This window comes from Falco peregrinus, chromosome 15 (assembly GCF_023634155.1).
Source record: "Falco peregrinus isolate bFalPer1 chromosome 15, bFalPer1.pri, whole genome shotgun sequence".
Taxonomy (NCBI): Eukaryota; Metazoa; Chordata; class Aves; order Falconiformes; family Falconidae; genus Falco; species Falco peregrinus.
This window is the reverse complement of record NC_073735.1, coordinates 5725130-5740444: the sequence shown is the minus strand read 5'-3', so window position 1 is coordinate 5740444 and position 15315 is coordinate 5725130. Positions and strand designations below refer to the sequence as shown.

At 56.4% G+C, this 15315-nt stretch overlaps 1 protein-coding gene across 1 annotated transcript in view; it reads right to left on the bottom strand.

Annotated features, from left to right (window-relative positions):
- Nucleotides 1-576: 576 nt before the first annotated feature.
- The window catches only part of KIRREL3 (kirre like nephrin family adhesion molecule 3), a 340186-nt gene continuing 325447 nt past the window's right edge, over nucleotides 577-15315 (bottom strand). The window contains 8 exon segments of the mRNA XM_055819503.1: nucleotides 577-766; nucleotides 768-806; nucleotides 808-1170; nucleotides 1755-1787; nucleotides 1789-1827; nucleotides 1829-1843; nucleotides 9510-9619; nucleotides 13595-13702. Coding sequence (XP_055675478.1) covers nucleotides 725-766; nucleotides 768-806; nucleotides 808-1170; nucleotides 1755-1787; nucleotides 1789-1827; nucleotides 1829-1843; nucleotides 9510-9619; nucleotides 13595-13702 — 749 coding nt within the window. The 3' untranslated portion in view covers nucleotides 577-724.

Genomic DNA, 15315 nt, shown 5'->3' with positions numbered 1-15315 from the left:
CCCCATGTCCCCACGCCAGTGTCCCCAGCTGCCCCTTACCTGCTGCGATGCCCCATCGCCTGGCTCGGGCGCTGGGGTCCCCTGTGCCCATGTCCCCAAGGTGGGGACCCTATGGCGAGGCCACGGTGCACCCAGGCTCTGTGTCACCAAATGAGCCGGTGTCCTGGCGGGGGTGGCCATCAGCCCAGGCGTGCCACGAGAAAACACCTCTTGTATTGACCGCGGCGCTGCGATACAGCGCGGAGAGGCCCTTCCTGGGGGGGTCCCCGTCCCACCGATGTGTTCCCCCCCCCCCCTCCCCATCCTGTCCCACGTGGTGGGACCCCCCCCTACCCCCCCCCCCCGAAACGGACTCTATAAGTATGGACACCGAACACCAAGAAGGAAGGGAAGGAGGGGGGCAGCGGGAAGCGGAGGCGAGCGGGCTGGGTGGGCGCAGGGGGGTGCGTGGTCAGGCCGGGGGGCACCCCCAGCCCCACGGAGGGGACGGCTCCCCAGGGCTCGGCGCGTCCTCAGCGGGGTTGTGCTTGGGCATGTACCGGGGGGGTGGGTGGGATGGTGCTCGGCCGGTCCCTTAATCCGCAGCCCCACTTTGGAGGGCCGGGGGGGGGTGGGGGACACTGGAACCGGCCTCTTCCCACCGCTGCTCCCAGCGGGTGCGACTTGTCCTTAGCGCGAAGCCACCGGCGCCCACGCGGAGGGTCCCGAGCATCCCCAGAGGGGCTCAAACGTGCGTCTGCATCCGCCTCTGCAGGGGCCGGCTGGGGGTCTGAGTTTTGGGAAGAAGACTGGGAATGATGGGAGGAGGGAGGCGGACGCCTTGCTGGCCTTGTCGAACTGCACGTAGCCGTCCTGCTTGCCGCTGCTGCTGATGCTGCTGTCGCACTGGGTGTCGAGGAAGGAGCTGCTGTCGCTCATGGAGCCGCGCTGGAATTCGCGCTCGCACAGCTCGATGGAGCTGCTGCCCATGCCCAGCACAAAGCGCTGGCTGTAGTCGTAGAGGCGGCTCTGCCCGCTCAGGGTGCTGTAGATGTTGGTGAAGGACATGCCGGTGGGCACCCGCTGCTTGCTGGCGGGGCGCAGGTCTGCCGGGCACCCCGACAGCGAGATGGTGGGGGTCGAGTGGTGCTCCTTGAAGGTGTTCACGCTGTAGTAGCCGTTGGTGGGGTCCTGTGGGGTGGGAAAAAGGTGGTGGAGGGGGGCAGGTTGGTGGTGCCCACCCTCCCTGTGCGCCCTGGTGTTTGGGATGCCCACCTGGCTTGGCTACCCACCCTCCACCACCAAGCCCTCCTGCCCGCAGCATCAGAGCATCCTCTGGCCACCACTGCATCCTGCTCGGCTGGGCTCCCTCCAAATCAGGGCAGAGGGAGGCATGGGTGCCCCTCGCACCCCATTGCCTTGGCACGCCCCCCAACCCTTTGTTTTTTTAAATCCTTCAAAGGGTGATGGGACCCAGAAAACAGCACCGGGGTGCCACAGCATCCCTCCCAGTGCAGGGACAGCCCTCTGGTGACACCAGGGGACACGGCACAAGGACAGAAAGCCTGGAAGACACAGTGCTGGGCGAGGAATGAGGTGGTCCTGCCCTGCAGCGAGCACAGGGAGTGGTGCCCAGCACCCTGGGGTGCAACTGCCTCGGCCACATGCTGCAGCCCCTCTAGCAGCAGTGACCTGGGGGGGGGTGGGGGTGGTTAAGCCACATCTCTTCGTGGGGCTGGGGACGAAGGGGGCCGTGTCCCCAGGGTCCGGCTCACCTTCAGGTTTTGAAACTCCTTCTCCTCCTCCTTGAAGCACCTCGAGCTGCTTCAGCACCGAGTCCTGCTGAAAACTCCCCCCGGTCCATCTAGGAAAGGATGCAGGTGGGTGTCAGCACCCGCTGCCCCCCCAGCCCGGGGCTGCCTGGCCCCACGCCACGTGGGGTGAGCCCCGCGCCTGCCACCAGCCCCACGTCGAATTAAAGCATTTGCCCAGGGACACCCCAGTGGGGCAGTGTCGGAGGGCAGCAAAGCCATCCAATTCCCTGGGTTACTTTTTATGTTGTTTCCACCACACCCACGCCCCCCACCCCCCCTTTTTAGGACTAAAAAGGCTGGGCTGATGTGGAAAATGAATTATTTACATCCACCGTGGTGAGTGTTGGGGCTGCACCCCACCTGCCCAGAACAAACCCCCCAAATCACCTTTTTTTTTCCCCTCCCATTTTTTTTTCCCTTTCATTTCATCCTTTCCTCCTCAGCTGAACTTGGCCACTAACATCTCAAAAATCTGAGCTCGGTTCTGGCGTTGCCACAATACTGTAATTAACGTGAAAGCCTCAATTTTATTTTCTACCCCCTCCCCCCTCCCCATGATATTGGCTTGTCGCAAAAGCTTTGAGCCTTGGAGGCTTTGCCCACCCCAGGGGCTTGGGGGTCAGGAGGGGATGGACGGGCTGGAGAAGCTCCTTTTGGTTTGATTTGACTTAAATTTTGCTCCTACTGCTCCTTCGCAGACCCCCGGAGGTGGATGCTGCCACCCCGACGTGCCGCCTTCGCCTTCCTTTGAAGGCTGACCACGTTTGGTGGCGGTGGGGAGGGGGAGAAAGACACATTAATTAGACCCTGGCTTTAATTACCCTTCCTTCAGCATGGCAAGGCTGTGCAGAAGCATAATATCAACCAATTTCTCAGCTGCCTTTTTTTATCTTCTCCGCTATTGACTGCGCACAGCCAGCCTGGGTGCTGTGCCCTGGTGCTGGCATCGCAGCTGCCCCGGTCACGGCCCAAATAAGCCCCCCAAATCCCTTTTTATTGCCCAATTTCTCCTTTTTCCAATGGTAAGTGGTTGTGGAAATTCGCCCTGCAGCACTTTCTGTTCATCTCCTGCAAGCCTTTGATACGTCTATTAAATGCAATAAATTAAAGTACCTGAGTTTTCCTAGGGAAGAAAAAAGTGCCTGGAAGAGCCCTTGATTTACCAGGGTAAAATCAAAGTGTCACCGAGGATTAAATTCGGTGCAGGGAAGAGCGGAGGGGTGTGGGGGGTTATTTTTATTCTGCCGGCCAGCCACAGTGACACCCTGAAGTGTCACTGCACTGGCATGGGATGGGCATGCAGAAACCCATCGCAAAGGTTTTACAGGTCCTGGCTCAGAAAGAAAAGGCGAAACCAGTTCTCCTCGGCCGTGGCTGCTCCTCGGCGTGGGGCGATGGAGGGGGGAGACGAGCCGGTGAGAACCAAAGTCCCAGCCCTGCCGGCGGCGCGACCTCCCTGGGATTAAACGTCGGCTTTGACGAGGTATTTTAAACCATTTCATGTGGCCTCTTCGAGGATGACCGGCACAATCCAGGCACCAGGATGCTCCCCAAGCCCCGTGGGGGTCCCCAATTCCTACAATTCCCCCTGGATTTGGGGGGATGCAGTGAGCCCCTGCGCCGTCAGAGGGCACCGAGCCCCCGCGCAAGCCACGGGCCATAAAGCGCCATCGCATCCCTCCATCGCATCCCTCCGCTTCCAGTTCCCACATTACAGCAGCTGGTCATTAACGCCACCTTTATTAAAGTTTGCGTGGTGGCTTTAGCCCCGATGCAATCTCACGCCGTTAATTAGGTGGGCGGCGGGATGCTCGTTAGCTTGCCTTCCTCTCTTTGCCATCGCTGGGTAAACACCAGCGAGCCAAGGAAAGTTAGTTAACTCTATTACCGATATTAACGAGCTTTATGAATGCAGAGGCAGTGGGGGAGCTGAGCTGAGGGGAGAGGGAAATAGATGAAAAAAAGAGACCAGAAATGTCCAGGGCACAGCCACAAGCCACCAGCGTGCTTGCGGATGCCGGCACGGGATGCTCCAGCCTGTTTCTTCCGGAGCCATGGATTTTTCCAGCTGGGCTACAGCACCAATATGTATGCTTTGGTCCCTCGGCCGCGTTGCTGCCATGCAGATGGCCGGCGATAAAGCCGCCTGTTGGAGCCACGTGCCCACCATTCCCCCTCCTGCCAGCCCCGCTGAATCCAAGCGCATGGCCTGATCCTGGGAATGTCATTCCAGGACTTAATCCCGCTTGGCAACTGCCAGCTGCCAGCAGCCTTTGCCACGGTGAGACCGGTGCGCGCAGTTGGGCAGCGTGGCGTAAAGCCATCCCAGTTCCCCACGTCCAAACCTCACTGGTCGCTCCTGGATCAGTGCGGCTAAGGGATGCGATGAACCGTACCCCTGACCGCCACCACTTCTTGCCTCAGTTTCCCCCACTGCAAAAGGCAGTGAGCCCCTTGACAGGATGAAGCATCACATTGGCTTTGCTGAGCTGGCTCCATCCACCGGGGCAGTGCATCCCTGCAAAGCAGAGTGACTTCTCAAGGTCACTCCAGGCAGGGAAATGGCACTTAAATTACGAAAACAGTGGCCAGCTCCGGCGCTGTGCCTCCTAACCCTCTGCCCACTGGAGCGCTCCCTCATTTAACGCTGCCAAATGAAGCCGCTTTCAGCTGGGATGTCACATCCCGCAGACCAGATATTAAATTCTTGGCTTTCATTAGCCGAGACAATATGTTTTTTAAAACGCTGCCCCCTCCAGAGTGCCTGTCCTGGTCCCCGAGCATCCATCCAGACCTGGCAGGCTGGAGGGCGAGCCCCTCACCCCAGGCGAGGTGCCTCCTCCCACCTCGTCCCTTGTTTAATTATAACGTTTCCCGCTTGTTGGGTAATTGGCTGCCACTCAGCAGCACTTTGAAACTCCTGTGGGTCAAACCCTACCAGGGGCGAGGGATGTTGTTTAATAGATTCCCAAGATGGTGGCACCTCTGCTCCCAGCGGGGACCAGCTGCCGGCGAGGAAACAAGCACACAAATAAAAAAAAAACCTGCTGGGATTTCCCAGCCAGCTGAGGGTTTATCACCTTCAAATGCCAGCCTAGCGATGCGAGCGCCCACCCACCCCCATGCTGCCCAGCCCTGTGCCCCCCAGAGAAGCTGCATCACCCTGTCCCCCCCTACTCCCCCCAAATGTTGCTTTTGGATGGGCAAAGGTGGCGGCGGCGTGATGCCAGCCAGCCTGTGGGTTGTCCTGCCATCCTTCTTGCATCCTTCTTCCTTTCTCCAGGATGTCCTGCCATCCTTCTCGCATCCTTCTTCCTTTCTCCAGGATGTCCTGCCATCCTTCTCGCATCCTTCTTCCTTTCTCCAGGATGTCCTGCCATCCTTCTCGCATCCTTCTTCCTTTCTCCAGGATGTCCTGCCATCCTTCTCGCATCCTTCTTCCTTTCTCCAGGATGTCCTGCCATCCTTCTCGCATCCTTCTTCCTTTCTTGTGAGCTTGCTGTGGTGGATGCCAGCTTCTCCGTGCTCGCACAGTGCCTGGCTCGATGCACCCCAGCACCCCTAAAGGTGTTACCTGCCTTCGGATTCCAGCTCCACCATCACCCCACAAAGCCAGAGCCGTGAAGGTCACCAACATTTTCACACTGATTTTTTTATGTGGTCTTCATCTCCTGGCTGGAGGAAGCATGGGCATGCTGGCTGGTGCTGTGCCCACGCCGGTACCCTGCCAGGGGCTTCTGGAAGGTGGTGGCTGTGCAGGAGGGACATGTCTGGAGCCTCTCGGGCCAGGATGGATGTCATGGAGGTGCCACTGGGCTCTGATCCAGACCTGGCACAGGGTAAGTGTCCCTGGGGTAGTGGAGATCAGCCTGCACCTCCAGCTCAGGGGTGGCTGGTGCCTCCCAGGGCTGCAGCGGCACTGGCTGTCGGCACTTGGAGCACTGCTCGGGGAGAAAGGCAGAGAAAATGATGCTGTGACAGCTGGGCTGTAGGTAGAAACGAGCCTTGCCCTGAATTTCACCTCTGCTTTTTGGGTTTTTCCTCTTCCGTGGGGATCTGAGCTGTGCTCCTGAGTGGAAAATGTGTCCGGTGTCGATCTGGGGGCTGTGAGCAAACTGAGAACATCCCTTGGAGCAGAGGAACGGATTTCAAGATGGGGACAGGAAAGGTGAGCCAGGAAAAGATCACCAACCTGTCTGCTGGATGGGTTGTTCTGACTGTTCCACCCCAAATATAACTCGAAGGCGATGCCTGGGTCTGTGCGGCCACACTGGACCCTTTGGCTTGGGATGCTCTCGCCTGCTGGTCACTTTGGGATCATCTATCAGGATTGCTCCTAATAGCGAGGATGGCTCCTTTAGGATCATCAGCCCCATTTCACAGATAAGGAACCTGAGGCACGGATCCCGTTCAGCCGGGAATACAACCCAGCCAGGGTACCAGGGGAGGTTATGCCACGTCAGAGCTGGTGATGCTCCTCAACCTCCTGATCACAGACCAGGTGCAGCCGAATTGGCGTGCCGATGCAATGCACCCTGGCAGGAGAGAGAAAGCTGCTGTTGTGATTTATTTCTTTCCAGAATGAGACCCTTTCAGCAGCTCTTTTGCCTCCAGCCACCGGCTGCTGTTCGCTTTCTGGCCCTGCGGGCTGGCAGCCTTTCCCCTGCCCGTAGGCAGTGCCTGGTGGAACAGCTAATGGAGGACTGGGGGGGGGGGGGGGGAGACGGCACTGAGACAATGTGAACATATGCAAATCAGACAGCATGACGTGTATCCTAAGGTGTTAATGAATTTATAGATGCATGAATAATTATTTGTGAAAAGCACGGAGAGCTGCGGAGGTCACAGATGGCTGGAGAATAACAAATGCAATAGCATTTGGGGAGGGGGCGGCGGGGGGAGAAGAGTCGTGCTGGCACTCTGCAGCCAGAAATACTCTGGCAGAGCAGAGACACGGTGGGAAACCGAGGAGCAACGGCTCCATCCGCGGTGCCGAGGGTGGATCTTCATTCCTGGAGCCTGGCAGGAGCAGGTCGAGCCGTGCTGGACCGTGGGGGCTTGGCCGAGGGTCTGGGATGCAGAGGGGAAAGGCTGACGCGAAAGCATCACAGCAAGATGTGGAGCAGAGGGGAGCTGTTTGCAAGCGTGGCCTGCTTTTCGTTAACATCTGCATTAATGATTTCTCCGTGCGAGCACCCAGCATGTTAATGAAATTTGCAGTTGATATTAAAACTGCAAGGTGTTATGAACATTGCTGAGGGCAAGGGGATCATTCCAGAGGACACCGTCGAGATTGAGCCCGGGCTGGAAAGATCACCGGAAGCTTAGGGAAGGCAGGTGAAGAAGCTGCAATAAAAGCTGGAAAATAAAAGCTGGAAATAACGCTGGTACAGGGAGGAGGGAGAGCAGGAGAGTCCTGGCGTGGGGTAGGGAGCAAGCGAGGGGTGCTGTGCTCCCCCCTGCTCCTGCTGGGGAGGTCGCATCAGTGCTCATTAGCAAGGATGAGTTTTTTAAACTTGTTCCATCATTTCACTGACAAACTTGGAGTCTCTTATTAGGAATCTGTTTAGCATCCAAAGCTTGGGTCTTGAATGGCCAGAGGAAGATGCTCACACTGGCTGTTGGGAACAGCAAGGAGGAGGATGAGGGAGAGCGGGGGTCCCCGGGGCCTCCAAGGGGAGAAGAAACTGGGAAGTATTTACTGGGAATACCCTTGCCAAGGGCAGATGAGGATGGGGAGGCTCCGGTTCAGGCAGGGGAGAGGGCTTAGATGTCTTCTCCCTGCCAGGTAGGATGTCCCAGGCAGCACCCAGTCTGCCCAGCATCAGGGGCAGAGACCATGCACCATCTCTTCCAACCTCTTGAGCAGTGTTGATCCAATAACGTGATTTCCAACTGATGTATCTTCAGGAAAAGCACCTGGATTTGGCCACGAGAGGGGGAAAATCACCTTCTGGGGACCAGAGTCCAGCAGCCAGGCTGTAACACTCTGTTATGCTGTATCCAAAAGTGCTCGTCTTTGCCTACCCTACTTAAAATACTTAAATTTACTTAAATAGCCCCTCTATACCGTGCTCCAACCAAACCACCTCTCAGCAGTCTTGCTGATAAGCTAAAACACATGAGTTCTATAAACCTCTCCCCGTAAGGCGTTTTTTTCTCCAGCTATCAGATAAATATTGTCATTTTTTTCTGCACCATTTCCATCCTGCCAGCATCCTTACTGAGATGTGCCCAGCAGAGCTCTGCGCTGCTCTGGTACCAGCCTCATCAAGGGCACACACGGATGTGAAATAATCACCTTCTGGCTCCTGCAAATAACCTGAGCAAGTCCCCATGATGTCTTAAAAGATCCTGGGCCTCACCTCCCACAACCATCCTCTTCATCGTTTACTCATCGGTGATGAATGTTCCCCGTAGGTCCCATCTGCTGAGGCTCGGGGCGGGCTTCCAGCTCGGTGGTTAAGGGCTTGAGTGGGATTCGGGCTGATCCTGGCCCCTCTTTTGGAGCTGGATCTGGGCTTGGTGCTGTTGATCGCTGTCCGTACGGATGGAGGTACAGGATCCTACGGAGAGGAAGCTCCTGGTTCCCTTCATCTCAGCAGATGGCTCCAAACCAGAATCCCAGCTGCCTCTGTCCTTTCAGTGAGTGAAGCCTTGCAAAATCCCGCTGTGGATTTACAGACTCTGCAGGGCAAAACTGGGAACTCTTCTTGCACAGCAACCTCAGCGGTGCTGGGATAATGTGCCAGATCTCCATCTCCTCCTGCCTTCTCATTTTGAGGGTCCCTTGCTGTAAATGTGCACTGGCAGGCATCAATTCTGCCCACCCTACGATGCTCAGCCTTGCCTTTCCGCCGGTAATTCATCGAGCAGCTTTTGCAAGCGGGGCATACTGATGCTTGCAAGTGCTGCCCAAAAAACGGAGGGTCAGGGCAGGCAAAAACCCACCCAGCAGCTTAGAAAGCTGCCTCTAGCCTCTTCAATCCTTCCTCCCTTTCCCTTCCTTTGCCATTTGCTCGGCTTCTATTTGTCACCCACGCCACCAGCAAGCGAATGCAAAAGCAAACTGGGGCTGAGAGGCGGAGAACAGCGGCGACACCAGCGAGGGCAGCAGCCTGCGGCCAGGCTGCAAGGATGCGGTGGGCTGAGGGGGAATTTCCTGGGATCTCCATCATCAGCCTCTTGCCCTGCCTGTGGCTCTTGGTCCCCTCAGGCAAGGGCAGTGGCCTTGGTGACACCTCGGGGGTTATTGCCGAGCCAGGTCCAGGCTGCCCCCACACCCCCAGTGTTAGCAATCCGCACCCAACTGCGTGCACCTGCGTTATTTTTGCACGTATGACCCTCCAAAGTGTGTCCCGGAGAGCGCAGCTCTCGCTGGCTAATTAGCTCATTATTACAGCGTGCTCACCTATGGCGTATCTACCTGCAGTCTGCAGCTCTTTCCCCACGCGAGGTGGCAAATTTGTTTTGCCATTAGCCTGGCGGGCGGCTGGGCTACTGCAATAAACCTCTCCCAGTTCTCCCTCCTCATTAGCAAAGTTTCACTCCAGGAGCTTTTATGGCAGGAGAACGTGTATCTCAAGAGCACGATTTCTGGAAGAGCATCTTTGCCTTGAGTGGGGATTATGGTGCTGAACTACATGTGCCTGGACTCGTTGCCGTCAAACACTTACATGGAGTAACGGCTTACGGGGAGAAGTAGTAAATCCTTACCATCAGCTGCTTGATGGTTGGGTGCTCCTCCGTCTCCCTGCCCGAGGCCGGCTCCTTGTGCACGATCTCCACGCGGATATCGTTCTTGGCAGAAACCACACCTTTGAGATCTGGGCAAAGAGCGAGAAGGAGAAGGGGGGTTAGTCCAAGGCGATGGCGGAGCATCCTCAGGGACCCGACAGATTGCTGAGGACGTCTGGAAAACTCACCCCAGCTCAGCAAGCCCAGCTGGGAATTGCAGGAGCACTCCTGGCATGGCCATAAGGCACAGGCACGTGAAACCTTCACCTCTGGGGAGCTCAGATTTCTGGTTTAATTCCTTTGGGAGCTTGGGCAGTCCCTGCCGTACTCCTGGTGCTACTGACGGGGCTGGCCGCAGCAGAACTGCTCAGGCAGGTGGGGGGCTCTTTGTCCAGACCATGGATGCTCAGGGAGCACGTGGAATACAGCTCCTGAGGGATGCACCAGCTCTCCCCCTGGCACCAGGAAGCCCCTGAGAAAAGCCTTCCCTAGGTTTGGGGTGAAGGTACATATGGAAAAGGCCAAGCAATGCACAAAGACAGAGCCAGGGCTGCAGGAACAACCGGATCATCCCTGGCTGCTGCTCCAGGCAGCCTGTTTTCACGCAGGGCAGAGAAAAACATTTCTGGAGAGCCTCTCTGCCTCCCCTGAAGGTGTCAGGTGTGCTTTGAAGAAATCATTTTAGCAAAATTAAACCAAAGACGCCGAGCAGCAGGAGCAGAAACAGCCAAGATGAAAAGCAGAGATGGATGCAAATCTGAACAGCCGGATCTAAACATCTCACAGCTTTGAAGCTGGGCTCCAGCCGACAACGTGGCTCCAACCTCCCAGGACCCTTGCGGACCCGAAACCGCCCTGGACCGCTGGGTTCAGCCGCTCCACCTCCAGCTGCAGGAACCAGCAGCCCCTGCCAGGCCAGGATGGCACCAGCATGGGCTGGACCCCACGCAGGAGGAGCTGGGCATTTCATCTGTAAACCAAACGGAATCAGGCAACCGAGGCCGGCGTGAAGCTCCATCCTCAAATTCATCTATCTCAGCCTCCCATGCCTGATCCCTGCCGCCCTGCTGTCACCCACAGACGTGTCCAAGCCTCAGGGGGCAAGGCAAAGGGTTTCACTGTGAAGTTGCCACTGGTTTTTTTTGTTGGGTTTTTTTTTTTTTTTTTCCTGCTGGGACCATGTTCCTGGTGCTGGAACCTCCGTCTTTAATCACACAGGGAAGCTAATTACTGTCTTGCACATCCTCTCCCAGGAGTGTTCCCCCTTAAATAACTCTGGGCCGTTAAGTCACCGAAGGTACAACAACAGATGTGCAGTAAAGTCTGGTTGGTTTGTTTGTTTGTTTTTTCTTTTCCAGCTGCACCCAGTGCATTTTTTTGCTGCATCTCTCCAAAGCAAGGCCAGGAATTGCCGTCCCCATTAGTCAATGGCTGGTGGCCGGTTGTAGCCATGAGGAGGAGGTATCTTCTCCGGAGTTACTGCTGGGTCACCTTGTCCCCTCCGCCGGGAGCCATCCCCACAGCCTGCCGGCAGGTTTTTGTTTGCAAGCTGTTGTTTTAAATGATGTAACACCGCTCTGGTTTGTCTTGGGAGAGGCATCTGTAGCCATCCTGGTAGGAAATGAGTCCCTCTCCTGATACCAAAGTGCTCTGCTGGTCCTATCCCTCCTGAGCTGGTCTCTGGAATACCTCTGCTGATTTCACACCCACTAACCGTGATGAAAGTCCTTTCCTCACCTTTCAGCCCGCTGTTTCTACCTTCCTAATGCTCACCTGCTGCTGGAGATATGGGTCACAGCATCCAGTTTGCATTAGCACCTGCAAAACAGGGATAAAAGCCCTTTGCCCTGGCACAGCCAAGCCCTCCCCTGCAGGGTTTTGCACCGACTATCGCTCGGGGGCTGGTTTAGCTGCTGCTGCTCCCCCCCGAAAACCAGGGGGGGACCTTGTTTTGGCAGCTCCAAGTGGCTTTTAGAGCTACGTGACGGGGGACCAAATGGTGCCAGCAGCACCCCCTGCTCCCTGCACCCATCTCAGGCTGGGGAACCCCACCTGCACCCAGGATTTGCCTCGTCGGCACCACAGCATCCCGCTCCTCACGGGCGGCAGCCCAAGCACCCAGCAAAGCATCTGTTACCAAGCTGGCATCCCTGGCTGGGTCTGGCTCTCCAGAAAAAGTTGAGCCATTCCTCCTCCTGTTTCACTTTGGGGAGGGAAGGGAGATCAGGGCAGGGATCTTTGCCGATCTCTTGGATGATCTCTTCCCACTCGCTTGCTCTGATCCGAAAGTGATGTAGCAAAGAAGCCTTGTGGGAAGCACAGGGAGCTGTGCTCTGGTCCAGGGATGCTGAGGACCTCTCCCCAGGGCATGGCACTGCAGGAGAAGCCAAGGAACAGCAGCGGTGCAGCGAGCGCGCTGGGAAGATGCCCAGACCCAGCAGCTCGTTGCATACAGGACACCAAAGTCTTTCTAAGTGGGACAGCACTGGAAACGCAGCGGAGGAAAGGGACCCCAAGCACTGCCTTGCCTCCCTCTTCCCACTACCCTCTTCCCAATCCACACGCTCCCAGCCCTGGCGAGGAAAATGCCTCTTCTTCCCGATTCCTGGGAATCCAAGGGATAAATCACACAAGACACTTGGGTGGGGTTGTCCCCTCCTGGAAGGACAAGCCCTGGTTTTTCTCCAAAAAGCTGCCGAACCCCTACATGCTTCCAGCTTGTGAGGGACCCTCCAAGCCGGCACGTGCACCACATCTTCGACCTGTTGTCACGGCATTAGCGTTAAATCCCAGGTCCTGTAAAGAACCCTGCACCATCTGGTGACATCAAATTAGAGGAAGATAATGAAGCACATGCTCTCCCCGGCTCCGAGTGATGCAGCATGGGGAAAGCACGGCCGATTACGTCCAACCGTGGACACGGTGACACGGTTTGGTCCTGGCTTTCTTCAGGTGCTCAAGTCGTTCATCGTTGCTGAATGGTCTCTGCAACGTCAAACTGGCCTGGTCTGGGGTCCTGTCCATCAGCAATCCTTCCCCAAAAAGCAAGATGAATGACTGCCCTCCATTTAGTTCATTAATACTTGCTAATGAAGGCTGCAAGAGTTCAGAAAAAACGGGATAAACCAGAGAGAGGCATCGTTATCACTCCTAAAATGAAACACATTTCTGCCATGGGAGGCCGTGCGTTAATACTCAAATCCAGGAGGAGCCTGGTGCCTGATTGCTTTGCAAACGATCAAGAGGAGGGAAAATAAAAAGGAAAGAAAAACAACTGGGTTTTCTGGCACACACACACAGAGCTTGGCATCCCAGCATCTGTACCACCCGTCTCCCAAGCTGGGAGCATCGTCGAGTATCTCCTCTACTCCCCCGTGGCCTGGGATGCTCCAGACAATCACACTCTTCTCTCTCCTGGTTTGATGCCTTTTCATTTAGTCAACAATCCTCCTTTAATTTTCTGGTGTCTTTTTAATGAGGCAACACGATGCCACACTGTTTACTCCTCCTCCTCCTCTACCTGTGTCTCTAATGACGCTTTAACTTGTATTCCCACCACAGCCAGGCTTCAAAACCCACACGTTCCATGTAAATCCCCTCAGCTGGCTGTATTTTTCCCACTAGGAAACACGCGTTTTTATGTCGAGAAAAATGGAATGAGAACAGAAGCCGAACAGAGCACAAACGGAGGAGGGTTTTTAAGCACCGACGTGGCATGGTGAGGAAGCTTCTCCCTCTGGGAGCTCAGGATTTCTCCAGGGCAGGGAGGAAGAGCAGGTCCCTTTGCAATCCCTTTGCCCCTAGGATGCTCTAGTGTGGAGCAGCGTTTACCCTGGCACGTTTTCCCACGCGCTCCGAAATCCTCTCCTCCCACGGGGCTGCCGTTTGCTGAGCATTCGGTAGACCAAGACGAGGAGCAGATTGTGCCGGTGCCATGTCAGTAAATGCAGCTTCTAATTTCTTTGTGACCCATGCTATTTCCCCCCCCCCCCCCCCCCGCCTCAGCAAGGTTTTAGCCCCAGCCCTGCCTGAAAGGATGCAGCGGGGTCAGGGGAGACACTTACTCCTCTGGGAGCGGGCGCAGCAGAAGGCGACGATGGTGGCCATCAACACCAGGAACGCCACGCCGGCCCCCACGGCCACTCCGATGATCACCGCCATCGGCACCGACTCTGCAAGAGGAAAGAGAGGGAGCATGAAGCCGGGATGAAGGTCAGGGAGGTGGCTTTTCCCCAAGGGACCCACCCCTGGCGACTGGAAAGCGGCTCGGTGATGAGCCTGGGGAGGGTTTTGGGGCCAAATGGACCTCCTTCCCCGCTCCCTCGTCCCTGCGTGGGTGACACCGGCGCGGGCTGCTGCTGCGTGCCGCAGTTTGTGCAAGCCCCCATCTCTCTGTGCCTCAGTTTCCCCTGGGAGGGAGAGAAGAGGGAGCCAGAAGAGCAGGTTAACAACTGCGCCCTGCGGGTTAATGAATGAATCTCTCTACAGGATGAAAAGCGCAAAAGAAAATGGTGTGTTAATACTATTAAGAAAGAGAAATGGCACCAGGGCAGGATGGGAGAGAGGCTGGAGCTGGAACAGAGGGATGGAGTCGGGCACCGAGCCCACCTGCCAGAGGCGGTAGCTCAGCTGTCTTAGCAGATGCTGTTAAGTATATATGGATGAATTAACCCAAGGGCCATCATTCACAGCCTCTGCTTGTTTTATATCCCAGTGGCCTGCCTTCTCCCTTGGCTTATCAACTCTGTCCTTGCTCCTCCAACCCCTGCGGGCGCTACAAGGGCTGGGACAGGAGGGATTGCCCCTGCCGGGGATGAGCAGAGGCCAGGCGGCTGTGGTGGGCGAGGGCTGCGGGGGGTGTGTGTGTGTGTAGGCAGGGGGCTGCGGGAGGCAGCCCCGGGGGAGCAGAGCCTGCCACAGAGCAGGGGTTACGTGCTTGCATCCTTCTGCCTACAATAACTTTGCAGTTGGGTTCCCGGCGGGGATTTCAGACCGCGGCTCAGCCAGCAAAGCTGATATATTTGCGCAGATCCAGGCAGCAGCTTGCGAGGTGTGGGGAGGGTGGAATACGAAATCACATTTATGGTGAGAGGGTCAGATTTGCAGCCCAAGAGCCTTGTTATCTCCCTGCTCAGTTCCTGAAGTCCCTCAGAGCACAGCTCCTACTTAACGGCGAGAGCTGGGTCAGTGCCTGCTCTCTGGGTTATTGCCCGGCAGCGACAGGCAGCACTCCCGCTCGCAGGACATCAAAGCCGTGGGTACCACAAACTGCTTATGTTGGCTGGGATGATAAACCGCATCCCCAAGACTCTCTCCCCAAAAGCAGCAGATACCTATAGGTCCCCATTCCTGTTCTTCCTAGCCACCCCAAAGGCTCTTGTGAAGCCACAGTGAGCCAAAAGAGGGGTAACCCTGTCCAAGCTGGGTGAGCGTGTCCTCACCGCTTTCCTGGACACCTCCGACACGTGTTTTCTCCTCTGGATCCCTGGCTTGCAAATGGACGGGATAAACTTCGGAAAAAAATGGATGCAGAGAGGTGGTCCTCTTTCCTCTTTGTCTGCACAGCTGGGGGATGTGAGTGCTGCTGGACCACGGGGACACGTGGGTGACCCAGCTGCGAAGCAAAGCTCAGCAGCCTCAGGGCTGCTACTTGACCGGGTGATAAAGAAATCATTTCTCATTGTCCACTGGCTGGTTTTGACTGCAAATGTCATCCTGGACCTGGGATCACAGATTCTGCCTGTGCCTTTCAGCCTTCCTAAAGGGCACACATCCTTACTGGTGG